The 18976-nt window shown below is 46.8% G+C and overlaps 1 protein-coding gene across 1 annotated transcript; it reads right to left on the reverse strand.

Annotated features, from left to right (window-relative positions):
* Positions 1-1664: 1664 nt before the first annotated feature.
* LOC143933094 (uncharacterized) lies at positions 1665-17401 on the reverse strand. The gene is made up of 4 exons (XM_077456036.1): positions 17142-17401; positions 12686-12742; positions 6566-6632; positions 1665-2271 (listed from the first exon to the last, which is right to left on the reverse strand). The coding sequence occupies exons 1-4, from the start codon at positions 17383-17385 to the stop codon at positions 2202-2204; spliced, it is 438 nt and encodes a 145-aa protein (XP_077312162.1). The 5' UTR covers positions 17386-17401; the 3' UTR covers positions 1665-2201.
* Between the last annotated feature and the right edge of the window lie 1575 nt (positions 17402-18976).

Raw genomic sequence — 18976 nt, forward strand, 5'->3', positions numbered from 1 at the left:
CAACAGTGGCCTATATCAATCACCAAGGGGGCATGAGTAGCCATGTGGCTTAAAGAGAGGTGAATCATATCCTATCCTGGGCAGAAGACAACATTCCTTGCCTATCGGCAGTCTTCATTCCGGGAATAGAGAATTGGCAGGCGGACTACTTGAGTCGCCTATAGACATGGGCGCCTCAATAAATTTGTTTCGTTACGTTCCGTTACGGTTCGTATTAGAATTCGTACTTCGTATTTCGTGTCCGAAATTCAATCTCAATTCGTACGAAATACAAATTGTCATTAGGTTTGTTAACTTGTACGAACGTTCTTTACGATGAATTTAAAGGCAAAAATATACCTCAATATGACAGTCGATGCTGATGGAAGTTTGGTTTTTATCCGAAATATGAAATTCCGTTGAAGAATTTCCTATCCGAAATACAAATTTTCGTTAGATGAGGGGCTCCCACCATCCCTGTGCTGTGCTAACTTCCTCCTGGGGCTGTACCCCTGCTGTGCTCAGTATGTCAGCACAGCACAGGAATTTGGGTACAGCCCCAGGAGGAAGTCAGCATAGCACAGGGATGGCGAGAGCCCCTCATAATAAGCATAATGAGTCGTCGACACGACGACCACTGATCCGAAAATTCGTAAACAAAAGTTTGTATTTCGTACAAAATTCGGACGCATGGCAATTCGGATTTCAGATCCTCCCTAACGTACAAATTTAGGGAAATTTGTACGAATTTGAGATTCGTACAAAACTAATCGCACATGTTTAGTCACCAACAGTTTTTTCTGGAAGAATGGTCTCTTCACCCTGACATCTTTCTGTCAATATGTCAAAGATGGGGAATTCCAGACTTGGATCTGTTTGCGTCCAGGTTCAACAGAAAGATCGGTAACTTTGTGTCAAGGACAAAGGATCCCCCCCCCCCGTTTTACTTACTTGAGCCCTGGAACTTGACCCGGCGGGGATGTGCTGTCTCTCTGCCCGGGGTTCTCGGCTCTGATTGGACAGATTGATAGCAGCGCAGGCATTGGCTCCCGCTGTTGTCAATCAAATCCAATGAGATGGGTGCCGGGGGGCGGGGCCGAGTCCTGCATTTGGTCTTTATGGACAGCAAATGCTGGACTCGGGAGATAATCCCCTGGGAGAATGCTTCTCCTAGGGGGTTATCCGAAGTGGGGAGGAGCTGCGAGAGCCGCCGGGGGACCCCAGAAGAGCAGGTTTGGGGCCACTCTGTACAAAACAAACTGCACAGTGTAGGTAAGTATGATATGTTTTGTTATTTAAAGCGGAGGTCCACCCTAAAGTGGAGCTTCCGCTCATTGGAACCCTCCCCCCCTCCGGCGCCACAATTGGCACCTTTCAGGGGGGAGGGGGGTGCAGGCACCTGTACAGTACAGGTATCTGCACCCACTTCCGGCATAGATATCTGCAGAAGCTACGCCCCTTTCCGCAGAATCTACGCCCCTTTCCGAAGGTCCCCCGCTGTCTGCTGGGAAACACACGGATCCCAGAGACAGCGGGGACCATCCTTATTGCGCAGCGCATTAGGTGAACCGGGAAATGAAGCCGCAAGGCTCCACTTCCGGATTCCCATACCCAAGACGGCGGCGGCAGCACCCGAGAGACGATCGAGAGATCGGCTTCGGGTGCTACCGACATCGCGGGCGCGCTGGGCGGGTAAGTGTCACTATTTTAAAAGTCAGCAGCTGCAGTATTTGTAGCTGCTGGCTTTTAAAAAAAAAACAAAAAACGGCGGAACTCCCGCTTTAAAAAAAAAAAATTACCTTTACAATCACTTTAACTGTGTGTCTTCAGAAGCCACAAAGCAGATGCCACTGTCAGGAGCTGTGTAGGACACCACTTGTTTATTTTTAATAAAGTCGTTTCCTATATACTGCACTTAGCTAGCACTCCTCTGCTGTTTCCTTTTTACAATACAGCAAACGACCTCATTCTAGCCCGGCCAATTCCTGGACTACCAAAATCTAAAGTTACATGTTACAAAATACATATTTCCTGAAAATAAATTATGCACTTTGAAAATGTCATTTTTAGAAGGAATCTCCAACTATATCTCAAACTTGTTAAAGATGCATCTTTTTTTTTTTCTTACAAAAAACTTCACAGTTATGGATGTTCAACAAGAGACTGGTATCTCATCTGGAAACGGGGTGCTCTCACAGGTCCTATGTAAGTGCCCATTAGCATCAGAGGTTATGGGGTCCCCCAGAGTCTCCAGAAGGGCCACTTCCACTATCTTCAGATTGCCATAATCTCCTAGGATATAAGAAAAAAAGGTTATGTTACATGTACATAGCTCCCAACTCTCCCTGATTTTGAGGGACTGTCCCTGATTTGGGACAAAGTCCCTGTATCCCTCTTTTCCTCCTCATTTGTCCCTCATTTTGGTCTATATAGTTGTTTATAAAATTGACTATTTATCTTTCAAAAAGTGTTTCCCAGTGCTAAACCTTGCATCCAATTTCTAAACTGCTGCATTTTTAAATTTAAAAAACCAGTATAAGGGAATAGGTGAAAAAAAAGCACTTGTGGGTTTAACTAATCACTTTTTTTGGTATAATTCACCTTTAAGGGGGCGTGGCAGGAGGAGTTTCCTATGCCTACATACTTTTTGTAAAATGTGTCCCTCGTTCCCATCTCAAGAAGTTTGGAGGTGTGTGTATATGTAGTCCTATTCTTACACACCTCCTAAGCACCTGGGTAAATGTGAAACCGAGCCTCTGCTTAGGTTAGAGATTCCAAGTTTTCTGTACAACGCACTGGCAGCGCCACCATTCTGTTAGGCCTTGTGTAGTGCAAGTGAGACCCCCACTTATTTTCTACATGAACCCACTTACTCATATCATTGGACAAAAACAACCCAATCCTTGGGCGGCTTGGCCTAGTTCACACAAGCGATTTCAATTGCAATTCCTGAAGCACTTCAGTGCTCGACATCAAGAAAGCCATTAGGTGCAATGGTGCCCTTTCACGCCTGAGTGTCGAGTAACTTGAAGCTTGTCGCTCAGAGCTTGAAAAAGTACATGAGGGGGAAGAGTTGCATGCTTTTTGGTCCCACTGTTTGAATTTGGCCCACCGGGCTATTTCACGTGGCCCTCACACCTCCCCTGCAGCTGCGGCACCACCCTCGTCTCCACCCCCACCTTGTCCCAGCAGTCGACAGCAGAGAGGAGGATAGAACTCCTTTGCCAGATCTTGTTCTTCTCTGTTCCGCCAAGGAGAGGCTTACCTCTGACCCCCCCTCCCATCTCAGCAGCTGGCAGCAGATAGGATAACAGAACTGCTCCGCCAGATCCTGCACCTCTCTCTGCATCTGTGGCACCCCCTTTGTCTGCACCCCCAACTTGTCCAAGCAGCTGGCAGCAGAGAGGATGACAGAACTGCTCCGTCAGATCCTGCACCTCTCTGTGCATCTGTGGCAGCCCCTTTGTCTGCACCCCCAACTTGTCCAAGCAGCTGGCAGCAGAGAGGATGACAGAACTGCTCTGCCAGATCCTGCGCCTCTCTGTGCATCTGTGGCACCCCCTTTGTCTGCACCCCTAACTTGTCCCTGCAGCTGGCAGCAGAGAGGAGGACAGAATCGCTCTGCCAGATCCTGCGCATCTCTGTGCAGTTGCAGCACCCCCTAGTCTCTGTCCCTGCTGGTCTCAGGAAGACTCTGACAACTGACTCCAACCTTCCTCTGGTCCTCCTCCAAACCCTGCACTTTCTGCTTCCCAGTGTTACCTCCCAGCTTCTTCCTGGCAGCAGCACAAGGTAAGGGGGGTTTCTTGCCTCTCCTTCTACTATTAACTAGCTTTTCATTGGCTAAACCAGAAATGCTCAAGCCCAACATACATGTATACAAACATAAAAAGATGCTCCAAAAACTCTTGAAAATGTTCAAGTGTGAACATGCTTTAGAGGTTTGCTGCAGAACCTGGGGAATGCATTAGAATACCCAATAACAGGTGGCATGGTTTCTCTTGCTAACAGTCCCTGGGTAGAACTCAGACTTCCCATGCATACAGCTGAAGAAGCTTCCAATACACCAGAGGTAACCGTGTTTTTTCTATACAAGGTAGGTGACTGCAGCAATTAAACCAGGTACAAGGAAGGCTCTATCGTCCCCAGTTCTTTTGTCCCACTGCAAGCACAACATGGGTTAGGTCATTAAATAATTAAATAATTTCAGCAACTCTGGTCAGCAACAGAAGGCCGGGCCTTTCAAGGTCCTGGGTTCCAGCCCAGGACTCCAGGCTACAGCCTGGAGACTAAGACCCTTCCAGAAGATTACTCAGCATATTTATTAAGGTCTTTCCCAACCCACTTATGGTAAAATCTTCACGGCTTGTCCAGCTTGCAAATATGGAATTCTAACCTCTGCTGCACCTCTGGTATCATTTTGGCAATCCCAACAGGGTCTGGCAGTGGCAGGTGATACAACATAAGAATTGCAAGAGTAAATCTAAATGGGAAAACCCTTGCAAAACATCAAAACAAGTGCCAGCTTTAGGAAACAGGCCCTACACATTGTAGGAGACTTTCTCATACAAGCTCGACTGCTAAGAATAGATCAGGGAACAATCCCATGTCGATGGGGCACTGTTTGACAGTCCCTAATGAGTCTTTTTGTGAAATCCTTGGCCGGTTGCTATTGTTTTTCCCCAACTCAAGAGCTACCTGTGCCCAACAACCCAGCCTTCCTCCCCATCCTCTACAGGATGACCTTGTAAAGCTAGGGTATGGGTTTGGAACCCCACTATGTGAAACTGCACAATGTCAAGACACCACTTGCTTTTGTTATGCACTTCGCATTAGGAGCTAAGCCTTTTGGCTGAGACAAAGGCAGTTTTTCCTACCAGGTCACAAACCCTAGTCCTTGTCTAGCACTTTGTCACCTTTTCTTTATAACATTCGTCTTTTTATGTGTCTTTTTTTTTTCACTTCTTAAGGATGGTACCATATGGTTCTTTGAGCCTACTCTGAAGTCTAGGTGGAGGATATGTCCCTACCATTGGGGTCTCTCTTCAGGAGAATCTCTAACTTAGTACTTGTGGTTGGCTTCTGCTGACCGCGAGGAATGGGGTCCTATAGGTCTTTTTTGGTTAGGTGGACCTGTAGGCACATGCAGTCTACATTCTCCACTGCAGGTGGCGTACTTTGTCACTTCTTTTTCTTCATAACATTCGTCCTTTTATGTGTCTTTCTTTTGCACTTCTCAAGGATGGTACCATATGGTTCTTTGAGCCTACTCTGAAGTCTAGGTGGAGGATATGTCCCTACCATCGGGGTCTCTCTTCAGGAGAATCTCTAACTTAGTACTTGTGGTTGGCTTCTGCTGACCGTGAGGAATGGGGTCCTATAGGTCTTTTTTGGCTAGGTGGACCTGTAGGCACATGCAGTCTACATTCTCCACTGCAGGTGGCGTACTTTGTCACTTCTTTTTCTTCATAACATTCGTCCTTTTATGTGTCTTTCTTTTGCACTTCTCAAGGATGGTACCATATGGTTCTTTGAGCCTACTCTGAAATCTAGGTGGAGGACATGTGGCCCTTAGGTTCCTTCCCCTTGTCATTGGGCTCTCTCTTCAGGAGAGTCTCTAACTTAGTACTTGTGGTTGGCTTCAGCTGACCATGAGGAATGGGATCCTACAGGTCTTTTTTGGGCTAGGTGGACCTGTAGGCAGGTGCACTCTACATTATCCACTGCAGGTGGCGCTGGACCGTAATGCAGCTGGGGAGGAAGTCTAAAGAAACTGTGTTTCTCTATGATTTCCCCGGTCACCTAAAGCAGTGATCCAGTTGGATGCGCTTGATTTAGGTGAACCTGGCGGCCACCTTGGTTGACACAGGGTCTTTTAAAGTGTCACTAAACCCACATCATAAAAAAACTATCAATAAAATGGTGTATTACACGCTGTTCATACTCACTCTGTCACTATGGGATTTCTTTTTCTGTATTCTGTAAAAAAAAACTGGTTTATCCTGCTGCTCTCGTCTCCCCCTCCTGTCCATGTCCCCAATTCATCTAGGGATTTTGCAGAGCAGTGTTGGCAGCTCTGCACGTGCTCAATTTTCAGTGAGTTTCTATGCTGAGCATTTCCTCCCTATCACATCTGAGCGGCCCATGTGACTATAGAGACCCAAATGTGGGCATATACACAGCAGTAAATGACAGCCCACTCCCTCCCTCCTCCTCCATGCCCACTAACCAGCTAAACACAATGGGGGGGGATTTTACATGTAGATTAATGGAGGATTCACCTCCCTCTTATTTTAAGACATAGGCTGGAGGGGCGTGACACAGCCTGTCCCGCCCCTGGTTCACAAGCACTTTTTAGATTCACTTGGTGCTTAGTTTTTGCCACCACACTGCAGGCTTGAAAAAAAAAAAAAGACTGGCCCAGTAGTCACAATGATATAGATGAATTGTGTGTGCATGTCGTACCATTGCCTAATGCCTCTGATCTGCTTTAGAGATTTGGGTGCTATAATACACATTTTCTTTTGGATATTGAAAATTGCATTGATAGTACATTATGTGGTCAGTAATGACGTGTGAAGCTTACCAGAGTATGATGAAAGCAAAAAAGAAGACCAATAATATCAAGGCAAGGAAGTCATACTTTCTCAGTCCTGGAATGAGAAACGGTTTTGTACCTTTGTCACCAACAAAGTAATATTCTATTAAACAATAAATATAATAATACTATACCAACCATATAATATTTTTTTAAAATCATACAATTCTCCCAGTACAGTCTTATTTTTGCTTTTCTGTACTATACTTTGCAATGTATCATTTGTTATAAAAAGTATAAAAGTGTATTTGTTTTTTCTTGAAATGGCCCCCGTCAGTTTCCCAAGAATTGGGCATGGCAGTACCTTCATAATCTGCTCATCAGACCTCCTTCACCCAGAAATTGTACCCTAACAAGATCAACCACTTGCCTTCCGGACCAATTCTAATGCCCCATACACATGCTCCGAAATTCCGACGGAAAAATACGATCGGATTTTCCGACAACATAATCCGATCGTATTTTTCCGTCGGAATTTCGGAGCATGTGTATGGGGCATTAGAATTGGTCCAGAAGGCAAGTGGTTAATCTTGTTAGGGTAAAGGTTTTTGGGTGAAGGAGGTCTGATGAGCAGATTATGTGTGTGGGGCTCTATCTGACTTTTTCCGTCAGATTTTTCCGACGCACAAAGTTTGAGAGCAGGATCTAAAATTTTCCAGACAACCAAATCCGATCGTTTAAATTTCCGATCGCGTGTAGACAATTCCGACGGACAAAGGGCCACGCAATGCTCAGAATAAACTATGCCCTTGTACACACGGTTGGAAATTCCGACAGAAGCGGTGGGATCGGATTATATTGTCGGAAAATCCGATCGTGTGTGGGCTCTATCGGACTTTTTCCGACGGGAAATATTTGAGAGCGGGATCTCAAATTTTCCGACAACAAAATCCGATCAGACTTTTTCCCGATCGTTTGTAGAGAATTCCGATCGGACAAAGTGCCGCACGTGCTCAGATCAAAATACAAGAGCAAAGCTATTGGCTACTAGGCTGAACGTAGTCCCCTCGTAACGAACAAACGTGATCACGTTCCGAACGATCGGATTTTCCGACAACTTTGTCCGACCGTGTGTATGCAACACCAGTTTCGACGGATTTTGTGGTCGGAATTTCCGACCGTGTGTACAAGGGCTTAGAGACGACAACTATTGGCTACTGGCCCGTTTATACTCCCAACGTACGTATTTGACGTCACCTCGTTCCAAACTATCGGATTTTCGGACAACTTTGTGCGACCGTGTGTATGCAAGACAAGTTTGGAATAAAATATTGGTTGTTGCAATTTTTTTAATGTCACACTGTATTTGTGCAGTGGTTTTTCAAATGCAATTTTTTTTTTTTTTTAAAGCAATACAATGTAATGCATTTTAATGCACATAAACACACAACAATACCCAATTGTTTAACCACTTCAATACCGGGCACTTAAACACCTTCCTGCCCAGACCAATTTTGAGCTTTCAGCGCTGTCGCACTTTGAATGACAATTGCGCGGTCATGCTACACTGTACCCAAATGAAATTTTTATCATTTTTTTCCCACAAATAGAGCTTTATTTTGGTGGTATTTGATCACCTCTACGGTTTTTATTTTTTGCGCTACAAATAAAAAAATACCGAAAATTTTGAAAAAAAAAATGTTTTTTTTTGTTTCAGTTTTAAAACTTTGTAAATAAGTACGTTTTCTCCTTCACTGATGGGTCTACACTGATGTGGCACCAATGTGGCACCAATGAAGTGGCACTGATAGGCGGCACTGATGGGCGACACGGATGGGCGACACGGATGGGCGACACTGACGGACACTGATAGGTGGCACAAATTGGCACTGATAGCTGGCACGGATGGGCGGCACGGATGGGCGGCACGGATGGGCACGGATGGGCATGGATAGGCGGCACAGGTGGGCATGGATAGGCGGCACAGGTGGGCACTCATAGGCCGCACAGGTGGGCACTCATAGGCAGCACAGGTGGGCACTCATAGGCGGCACAGGTGGGCACTCATAGGCGGCACGGGTGGGCACTCATAGGCGGCACGGGTGGGCACTCATAGGCGGCACAGGTGGGCACTCATAGGCGGCATCGGTGTTATACTATAGTAATGGATGCCAATCAGTGCCAAACAATAATGCATGCCAATCAGTGATGCCCATTGTGGGCACTGATTGGCATCCATTATGGGCACTGATTGGCACCCATTGTGCTGACTGGCATCCCTGGTGGTCTAGGGAGGATTATGACCTTTATTACCTTTTCCCTGGTGGTCTGGTGGTGTCCCTGGTGGTCCAGTGCGGGCATCCTCGGGGGGGCTGTGCTGATAATCGATCAGAACAGACCTCTCTGTCAGAGGAGCAGCCGATCGGCTCTCCTCTACTCGCGTCTGACAGACGCGAGTGAGGGAAAGCCGATCACCGGCTCTTCCCATTTACACTGTGATCAGCCGTGATTGGACACGGCTGATCACATGGTAAAGAGTCTCCGTTGGAGACTCTTTAGCGAGATCGTAGTTGCCGGGTGTCAGACTGACACCCCGCAACAACGATCGCCGCGATGCCTGCCCCCGGGGGCGCGCAGCGGCTCATAATCCTGATCACGTCATATGACGTCCGGTACGGATTATGAAACCACTTTGCCGCCGTCAATTGCCTATAGTGCGGGCGGCAAGTGGTTAATAATATATAAAAGATGATGTTATGCAGAGTCAATAGATATCCAACATGTCACACTTTAAAATTGTGAACGCTTGTAGAATGGCAACAAACTACAGTACATAAAAATATCTATAGGTTAAGTTTTAAACGCCTTTACAGGTTACCAGTTAAGAGTTGGACAGGAAATCTGGTACAAGAATTATTGCTCTCGCTCTGAGGTTCACAGTGATGCCTCATATGTGTGGTGTGTTTAACGTTTACATACTGGCACGGGACCGATGCATGGGTTCACTTTGCTCACGGGATGCTTTAAAAAATGTATATATATATATTTATTTTATTTATTTTTACACTGTCTCTTTATTTTTTTCAATTTTATTGCTATGACAAAGGAATGTAAATATCCCCTGTGATAACAATAAGCAGTGACAGGTCCTCTTTATAGAGATGTCTGGAGTTTATTAGACTATTAGAAATAATACTTAAAGTGGGGTACCCCCTAAAAAAAAAAAAAAAATTAAAAGTCAGCAGCTACAAATACTGCAGCTGCTGACTTTTAATAATCGGACAATTACCTGTCTCGGGGTCCAGCGATGCGGGGGAACGAAGCCCCCCCCTCTTTCCCCGCTCCGCTCGCGGCGCCGTCATTCTTACTGTGGCTTCACAGCCGGGCACCCACTGCGCATGCGCGAGTGGCGCAGGGCGCCATGATACGCTGCACAGTCATCTGGGACACGTGACAGGTCCCAGGTGACTGTGCGGCGCGAGGGGAAGTGATGTCACCAGCCCGGGCAAGGAAGAAGGCAGACTATGAGAGACCCCCTAGCAACAGGTAATTTTTTTCCAATTATTTTTATTTTTATTTTTTTTTAAGAATTTTAAACTATTTTTTATTTTTTGGTGGCAACACCACTTTAATGAAGTTTAAAAAAAAAAAATGTAAAAGTGTTTCAGCTCATTTTATGCAGCATGTGAGTGCATGTCAACACATGTGCGTTTACTTGAGCTTAAAAAGGTTGTAAAGCCTAAACATTTTTTTTTTTACCTTAAAGCGGAGTTCCCGCAAATTTTTTTACTTTGATCCTAGCATTATTACAGAAGAAATACAAGAAAACGATTATACAATGATCATGATCGATTTTGCAAAAAAAAAAAAAAATATTACATTTCGTACTCGAATATTTTCTGCCTCCGTTTGTGGCCGTTGCCGTCTTGATTGTGGGCATGTGAAGCACAATTGAGATCTCTTCCTGGATTAGTTTTAGAGAGGTGCGTGCTGGGCAACCAATTGGGAAGCGGGTCTGGTACTCATCACCTGAAAGGACATGCGATCCTATTGGACACGTAGAAGGAGGAGATGCACGGCGGGAGCGAAGAGGAGAAAAGCCCCTAGCTGATGCCTGGATGCCAGATCCCCGCGGCTGCTCATCAGATGCCCACCGCCTAGATGGGGTAAGTGCCAGTGGACGGACTGGCAGAAAGCAGGGGGAGGGTTGGGTTTGAGTTGCCGCGGGGGGGGGGAGGGTTTGAGTTGCCACATGTGAGGGGGGGTGTTCGGTTGTTTGCTGCCCCCCCCCCAACAGAATAAAAACAGCCTCCAGTGCTAATGACACTGTCTGGGATGGGGTTAACATATCCCAAGGGGATAAATGTGTACAGTGTGCTGCTTTTTACTACAGGCCTGTTTGTTTCCTATCCCTGCTTTGCAGAAATAAGTAACACAGAGATTGCACCCTCTGTACAGAGCTCTGTGTTGATTGTCAACCCGGGGTTCTGGGCTGTGATTGGACAGCAGATCCCAGGGCGTGAATCATTGGGCGGGATCTGCTGACAGACTCCAGCTGTATACAATCACATTTGGCATTGGTGAGGGGGGCACGCATGAGGGCACCCTAAATGCAGAAGCAAGCAGTGCTGTATGGGTACGTTGCTTTGCCTGTACAGTACATTGCGGGGGGGAGGGGGGGTCCACAAGTGGTTAAACATTTTTTAAAGTGCTTCAGCACATTTTATGCAGGATGTGAATGCATGTCAACACATGTGCTTTACAGTACTTAAGCTTAACCACTTGAGATCCGCGCTATAGTCAATTGACGGCTACAGCGCGAATCTCCTTTTCCGGGACTACGTCTATTGATGTCGTCCCGTGCACGAGCGGCCTGCGCGCCCCCTGAGGGGCGCGCACGGCGCGCTCTGTGATCGGCGAGTCTACGAGACTCGCCTGATCACCGATCCGTGCAAGGGGTCGATCCCGACCCCTTATCACGTGATCAGCTGTCAGCCAATGACAGCTGATCATGCGATATAACGGAGCCGGTAATCAGCTATTATTCCTCCTCGCGCTGTCAGCGCGAGGAGAAAAAAAAAAGCCGATCACCGGCGGCCGTGATCGGGACATCGGTCCTGATCATGGCCAGCACTGCTAGTGCCCACCTGCAACCCTGTCAGTGCCCACCTGCCCCCTGCCAGTGCAACAATAAAAAAAGTAAGTGCCCCCCGTCAGTGCCACCCAGCAGTGCCCACAGTGCCACCCAACAGTGCCCACAGTGCCACCCAGCAGTGCCCACAGTGCCACCCAGCAGTGCCACCCAGCAGTGCCCACAGTGCCACCCAGCAGTGCCCACAATCTGCTTTAACAAAAGTGCTGCACCCATGCCACATATCCGTGCCCATCAGTGTCATCTACCAGTGCCCAGCAGTGCCGCCCATCAGTGCCCAGCAGTGCCACCTATCAGTGCCACCTATCAGTGCCCATCAGTCCCATCTATCAGTGGTACCTATCAGTGCCCATTCGTGCCACCCATCCGTGCCACCCATCTGTGCCACCCATCCGTGCCATCTTATGTGCCCATCTTTGCCCATCAGTGCCGCCTTATCTGTGCCCATCGGTGCTGCCTTATCTGTGCCTATTTGTGCCGCCTTAACTATGCCTATCAGTGCCCACCAGTGCAGCCTATCAGTGCCCACCAGTGCAGCCTATCAGTGCCCACCAATGCAGCCCATCAGTGCCCACCAATGCAGCCCATCAGTGCCCACCAGTGCAGCCTATCAGTGCCGCCTCATCAGCGCACTTCAATGAAGGAGAAAAATGACCCGTTTGCAAAATTTTATAACAAACTTTTAAACATGATTTTTTTTTTTTTTTTGCATCTTTTTTTGTTTGTTTAGCAAAAAATAAAACTCCGAGTTGTAACTAAATACCACCAAAAGAAAGCTCTATTTGTGGGAAAAAAAGGATAAAAATTTCATTTGGGTACAGTGTTGTATGACCGCGCAATTGTCATTCAAAGTGCATCAGCGCTGAAAGCTGAAAATTGGTCTGGGCAGGAGGGGGGTTTAAGTGCCCAGTAAGCAAGTGGTTAATGTACACATTGTAGTGTGAATGGATCCTAAAATAACACCCATCGGATATTTCAAAGTACAGAAAAGATGATACAGTTTCAGATTTGAATACCTAACGGAGTGTTTTCAGTTGTACTTGCAGTGTTCTCCATGGATTCCTTCGTGCAGCCTGAAATATTCAGAGAATTGCTGAATTTGTTAAAAATGTTTTTAAAATCTTCAAAAAACTGCATACAGCGTAACGATTTGTAGCAAATGTTGTTTCAACTTCATAGTACTTTTCTGTGTTCTGAAGAAATTCATTTTTTGGTAAGGAAAAAACAAATAGCAGGCACCTCAAAGACCCCTTTCACACTGGGGCGTTTTTCAGTCGCTTTAAGCGTTAAAAAAAAGCGTCTGTAAAGCACTTAAAAGAAGCCTCATCTGAAATCCCAATGTGAAAGCCCGAGTGCTTTTAGGCCCCTTTCACACTGGGGCCGTGCGGGCGTCGCCGGTAAAGCGCCGCTATTTTTAGCGGCGCTTTACCGTCGTTTTGCCGGCGGTCTGCAGCCAATAGTAAGGTCGTTTTAACCCCCTTTAGCGCCCGAAAAAGGGTTAAAACCGCCCGAAACGGCGCTTTGCCCACAGTGTGGCCACGCTGCCCCATTGATATGGGTAGGAGTGGTTTAGGAGTGGTGTATTCCCCGCTCCTTTCACCGCTCCAAAGATGCAACCGTCTCTCGGGTGCTGCCGCCGCCATCTTGGGTATGGGAATCAGGAAGTGGAGCCTTTCGGCTTCATTTCCCAGTTCCCTACTGCGCATGCGCGAGCCGCGCTGCGCAATAAGGATGGTCCCCGCTGTCTCTGGGATCCGTGTGTTTCCCAGCAGGCAGCGGGGGACTTTCGGAAAGGGGCGTAGATTATGCGGAAAGGGGCGTACCTTCTGCAGAATCTACGCCGGAAGTGGGTGCAGATACCTGTACTGTACAGGTACCTGCACCCCCCTTCCCCCCTGAAAGGTGCGAATTGTGGCGCCGGAGGGGGGGAGGGTTCCAATGAGCGGAAGGTCCACTTTAGGGTGGACCTCCGCTTTAAGTACACAATGAGGTTTATTTACTAAAACTGGAAAATGCTAAATCAGGCTCACTTCTGCATAGACACCAATGAGCTTCTAAGCCCAGCTTGTTCAATTAAAGTGGAGGTCCACCCTAAAGTGGAGCTTCCGCTCATTGGAATCCTCCCCCCCTCTAGCGCCACAATTGGCACCTTTCAGGGGGGAGGGGGGTGCAGGTACCTGTACAGCACAGGTATCTACACCCACTTCCGGGATAGCTCTCTGCGGAAAGGGGCGTAGATCTACGCCCCTTTCTGAAAGTCCCCTGCTGTCTGCTGGGAAACACACGGATCCCAGAGACAGCGGGGTCCATCCTTATTGCGCAGCGCGACTCGCGCATGCGCAGTAGGGAACCGGGAAATGAAGCCGAAAGGCTCCACTTCCTGATTCCCATACCCAAGATGGCGGCGGCAGCACCCGAGAGACGATCGAGAGATCGGCTTCGGGTGCCAACATCGCGGGCGCGCTGGGCGGGTAATTGTCCTTATTTTAAAAGTCAGCAGCTGCTGTATTTGTAGCTGCTGGCTTTTAAAAAAAAAAAAAAAACGGCGGAACTCCCGGCGGACTCCCGCTTTAAGCTTTAGTAATAAAACCTGGAAGCTCATTGGTTTCTATGCAGAAGTGAGCCTGATTTTGCATTTTCCAGTTTTAGTAAATAAACCCCCATTGTGTACTTAAAAGTGGGGTATGTCTGTAATCACTCCTGATGAAAGGAATCTAAAACCCGAAATGCGTTGGGTACCGCTAGAACTTATCCCGGATGTCGGACACCGGATTGATATTTACTCTACATATGTATCATTCAATTTAATGCAAAATAATATATCTTTCTGTTTTTTATCTTTATGGTAATCATGTCTTTGTCAATGTCTGTTTTCACAATCATCATGTTTAGATGACTTTTTGTATAATCTATATGTTATTTGTACAATAAATTCAGATCTTTTAATCAATTTTGAGTGTCTTTGCCAATTTAAAGTCCCAATTTATTTTTATTTTTTTTTGGGTGGGGGGAGGGTACATACTACAATTCTATATATATATACACACAGGGATGTGGCAAACTCACTATACTATCTGACATGGTGAAAGCCTATATTTATGTATTTTTTACGTGGTGACCTACTTTTGAAGTGTATAAAAACCCATACTTCTGTTCAAAACCCAGTCATTCCTTTAGTTTTACCTCAACATGTGTACAATGATTGGGGTAAAAGGGATGGTATTAACTCTTGGTCTGCTGGGTTTGGGGAGCAGGAGGCAGTGTTTGATGGAAGCATCCAAGCGGGGTGCCAAGGGTCCGTCACAGGGACCCTGAGGGTGGTGGGGGGGGGGGGGGGAATCTGACATATACCCTAATGTAAAAAATAATCTAATGGGCACCCTGATGTAAGGGGTGGACTCTAAGGGACACTCTGATGGGGACCCGGTCTAACCAGAGGCCTATGATGGGGGCCCCGATCTAAAGGGGGCCTCTGATATAAGGGGAAAATTCGAAAGGGACCCTTATGTAAAAAGGAATCTAAGGGGGACCCTAATGTAAGGGGGATACTCTGATGTAAGGGGGACTCTAATGGGAGCCCTGATTTAAGGGTGACTATGATGGGGAACCTGATGTAAAAGGGACTCTGATATAAGGGTGGAACTCTGATAGAAAGTGGGCTCTAATATAAGGGGGACTCTGATGTAAGGGTGGAACTCTAATAGAAAGTGGGCTCTAATATAAGGGGGACTCTGATGTAAGGGTGGAACTCTGATAGAAAGTGGACTCTAATATAAGGGGAACTATGATGTAAGGGTGGAACTCTGATAGAAAGTGGGCTCTAATATAAGGGGGACTATGATGGAGACTCTGGTCTAAACATGTAAGGGGGTATGCTGATGAAAAGGGAACTCTGATCTAAGGTGGAGTATAATCAGGACCCTGATCTAAAGGGGACTATGATGGGCAACCTGATGTAAGGGGGACTATGATGGGGAACCTTATGTAAAAGGGAATCTGATATACGGGTGGAACTCTGATAAAAAGGGGTCTCTAATATAAGGGGGGCTATGATGGGGCACCTGATGTAAGGGTGGAACTCTGATAGAAAGTGGGCTCTAATATAAGGGGGACTATGATGGAGACTCTGATCTAAACATGTAAGAGGGGATGCTGATGAAAAGGGGACCCTGATCTAAAGGGGACTATGATGGGCAACCTGATGTAAAAGAGAATCTTATATACGGGTGGAACTCTGATAAAAAGGGGGCTCTAATATAAGGGGAACTATGATGGGGCACCTGATGTAAGGGGGACTCTGATGTAAGGGTGCAGCTGTGATAAAAAGGGGGCTATGATGGAGACCCTGACCTAAAGATGTAAGGAGGGATGCTGATAAAAAGGGGACTCTGATCAGGACCCTGATCCAAGGGGGACTATGATGGGGGACTCTGATGTAAGGGTGGAACTCCGATAGAAAGTGGGCTCTAATATAAGGGGGACTATGATGGAGACTCTGATCTAAACATATAAGGGGGGATGCTGATGAAAAGGTGACTCTGTCCTAAGGTGGACTATGATCAGGACCCTGATCTAAAGGGGACTATGATGGGCAACCTGATGTAAGGGGGACTATGATGTAAGGGTGGAACTCTGATAAAAAGGGGGCTCTAATAGAAGGGGGACTATGATGGAGACCCTGACCTAAAGATGTAAGGGGGGATGCTGATGAAAAGGAGACTCTGATCTAAGGTGGACTATGATCAGGACCCTGATCTAAGGGGGACTATGATGGGGAACCTGATGTAAAAGGGACTCTGATATACGGGTGGAACTCTGATAAAAAGGGGGCTCTAATATAAGAGGGACTATGATGGGGCACCTAATGTAAGGGGGACTCTGATGTAAGGGTGGAACTGTGATAAAAAGGGGGCTATGACGGAGACCCTGAACTAAAGATGTAAGGGGGGATGCTGATGAAAAGGGGACTCTGATCAGGACCCTGATCCAAGGGAGACTATGATGGGGAACCTGATGTAAGGGGGACTCTGATGTAAGGGTTGAACTCTGATAAAAAGGGGGCTCTAATATAAGGGGGGCTATGATGGAACTCCTGACCTAAAGATGTAGGGGGGATGCCAATGCAAAGGGGACTCTGATCTAAGGGGGACTATGATGGTGGTAGGGGGAGGGGAGGGGGGGGATCTGACAGATACCATAATGTAAAAAATAACCTAATGGGGACCCTGATGTAAGGGGTGGACTCTGATATAAGGGGAACTCTGATGGGAACATGATCTAAGGGTGACTCTGATGGGGACCCTGGTGTAAAGAGGGGCTCTGATATAAATATACAGTGTGGCCCTCATAGGGGGATGTTCAGAGACCCCCGATGTAGGGAATCGATTTGGTGAACCTGCATCACAACGTCCCATTCCTTGCACAGCTGAAATCACATTTTTTCACAGGGAAAGGATCCCCGATTGGACATACCTATGAGCGCGGGTGATTTGGTCTCTCCATGCACTCCAACGCCGTTATGCTCCACCCAAAACTCTGGCTTATCATTTCCAGTGAGCCGGCAGGATATGTTGATTTTTGATTGGCCGGTGATGCAGGCAGTGCAGCTTCTGAAAGCTGTTTGTTTGTCCGGACAAATGTCCGTTTCCTCCACGGTCACTAAACCCTCCATCGTCTTCTTGTCTCTGATCAGGACGTTTCCTTTAACTTCACACATCCACGTGCAATGTTGTGTCTCTAAATAAAGACATAGCGGAAACAAAATTGCATAGCTGTATGTTCATTGAAATTGCATGTAAATTCATTTTGTGTGAACGAGGCAAAAGTCGAACGTTCCCTGGCTATATTATCTGCAATTCGAATGTGAGAATTCAGAAAATACCTGATTATGGGCACTAGATGGTGCCAAGGAGCATGCTAATTTCCTATGATAGCACCATCTACTGGCCATAATTCAGTATTTTCCACGCTCACAAATGTGAATTAATGAGAATATAGACTGAGAACGTTCGATTTTGCCCCATTCGCACAAAATAGGTTTACGCGCAGTTTTGATGGGCAAATAGCTATCTTTTATAATTACACCCCAATATGTTAATATGTTCCCATTCACACAGCATAGCTAATAAAATAAAAAAATTAAATAAAATTCTTACCTTTCTTTGGAGCAGATATAGGACCCTTTTTGCGGCTATCTTTGTTTAGAATAGCTTTCAATGTGCAATTTGGGTACGGACAAAGGGAGTCAAGTCCTTTTAGAAAGAGCTGGTCCCCCAACAGCTGGCCATAATATGTGGATGTAGGGGGCTTAACCCCTGAACGTTTGTGCTACAAAACTGTGTGCATGTAGGCAGCTGCAGTTAGCAAGTCCGCCACTAGGTGGCTCTGTGCCGGAATAATGCCTGGTTATGACAGTGTCATCATGTGCTAGGCCCCTTTTAGTAAGAGCGCTCCTGCAGTGATGTAAGGGGCAAGTCAGTGCCCAGATATAAGCCAAGTTGGGTTGGGGGGGGGGGAGCAGTTAGGGCATGAGAGCCAAATAAGCCAGGTTGGGGTGGAGGGCAGTAGTTAGTGCATGGGAGCCAAATACCGCACAGCAGCATAGATGTAATCTGCATGTGGATACCCTGCAGGGGGAGAAATAGACCTGCACCCAGAAGAGCTGCCTGTGGACTTCTTAAGCCTTATGGAGGAGGAGGACTAGGGCAGGTGGCAAAAGGCCTTTCAGGGCAAGCAAAGAGTTCCCCCGAACGAGGATATTCCTTTGGAGGGTCCAGAGAGAGGTGTACCTATGGAGGAGGTGAATACAGAGATCCCATTCCTGCGAGTACTAATGACCCCGGTTGGAAGGGGAGACTGTTACAGGGAGATGGCTGCTTAAAGTGCTGCATATGCTTTCACATGTGTCTGCTGCGGACCGTCCATTAAATGTGATCGACTATGTATCCTCAAGTGACTCCAGATTATATGTTGATGTGAGGTGACTGTTTATGCCATTTCCTAAGCACAGTCAGTAAAGTGCAGCACCCTAATGCCGCGTACGCACGATCGGAATTTCGGCCAGCAAAATCCCAATGAGAGCTTTTTCATCGGAAAATGCGACCGCGTGTATGCTCCATCGGAATTTAGCTGGCCGAATTCCCGCCAGCAAAAATTTGAGAGCACGTTCTCAATTTTCCCGAACTTTCTATCAGAAAAAGTGCGATCGCGTGTATGCAATTCTGACACGCGCAAAAACTCACGCATGCTCAGATTCAACCACGGGACGGAAGCTATTGGCTACTGGCTATTGAACTTCCTTTTTCTAG

The sequence above is a fragment of the Lithobates pipiens genome, unplaced genomic scaffold, assembly GCF_037356315.1.
Source record: "Lithobates pipiens isolate NorthernLeopardFrog02 unplaced genomic scaffold, aLitPip1_a1.2 Scaffold_27, whole genome shotgun sequence".
In the NCBI taxonomy this organism is placed as follows: domain Eukaryota; kingdom Metazoa; phylum Chordata; class Amphibia; order Anura; family Ranidae; genus Lithobates; species Lithobates pipiens.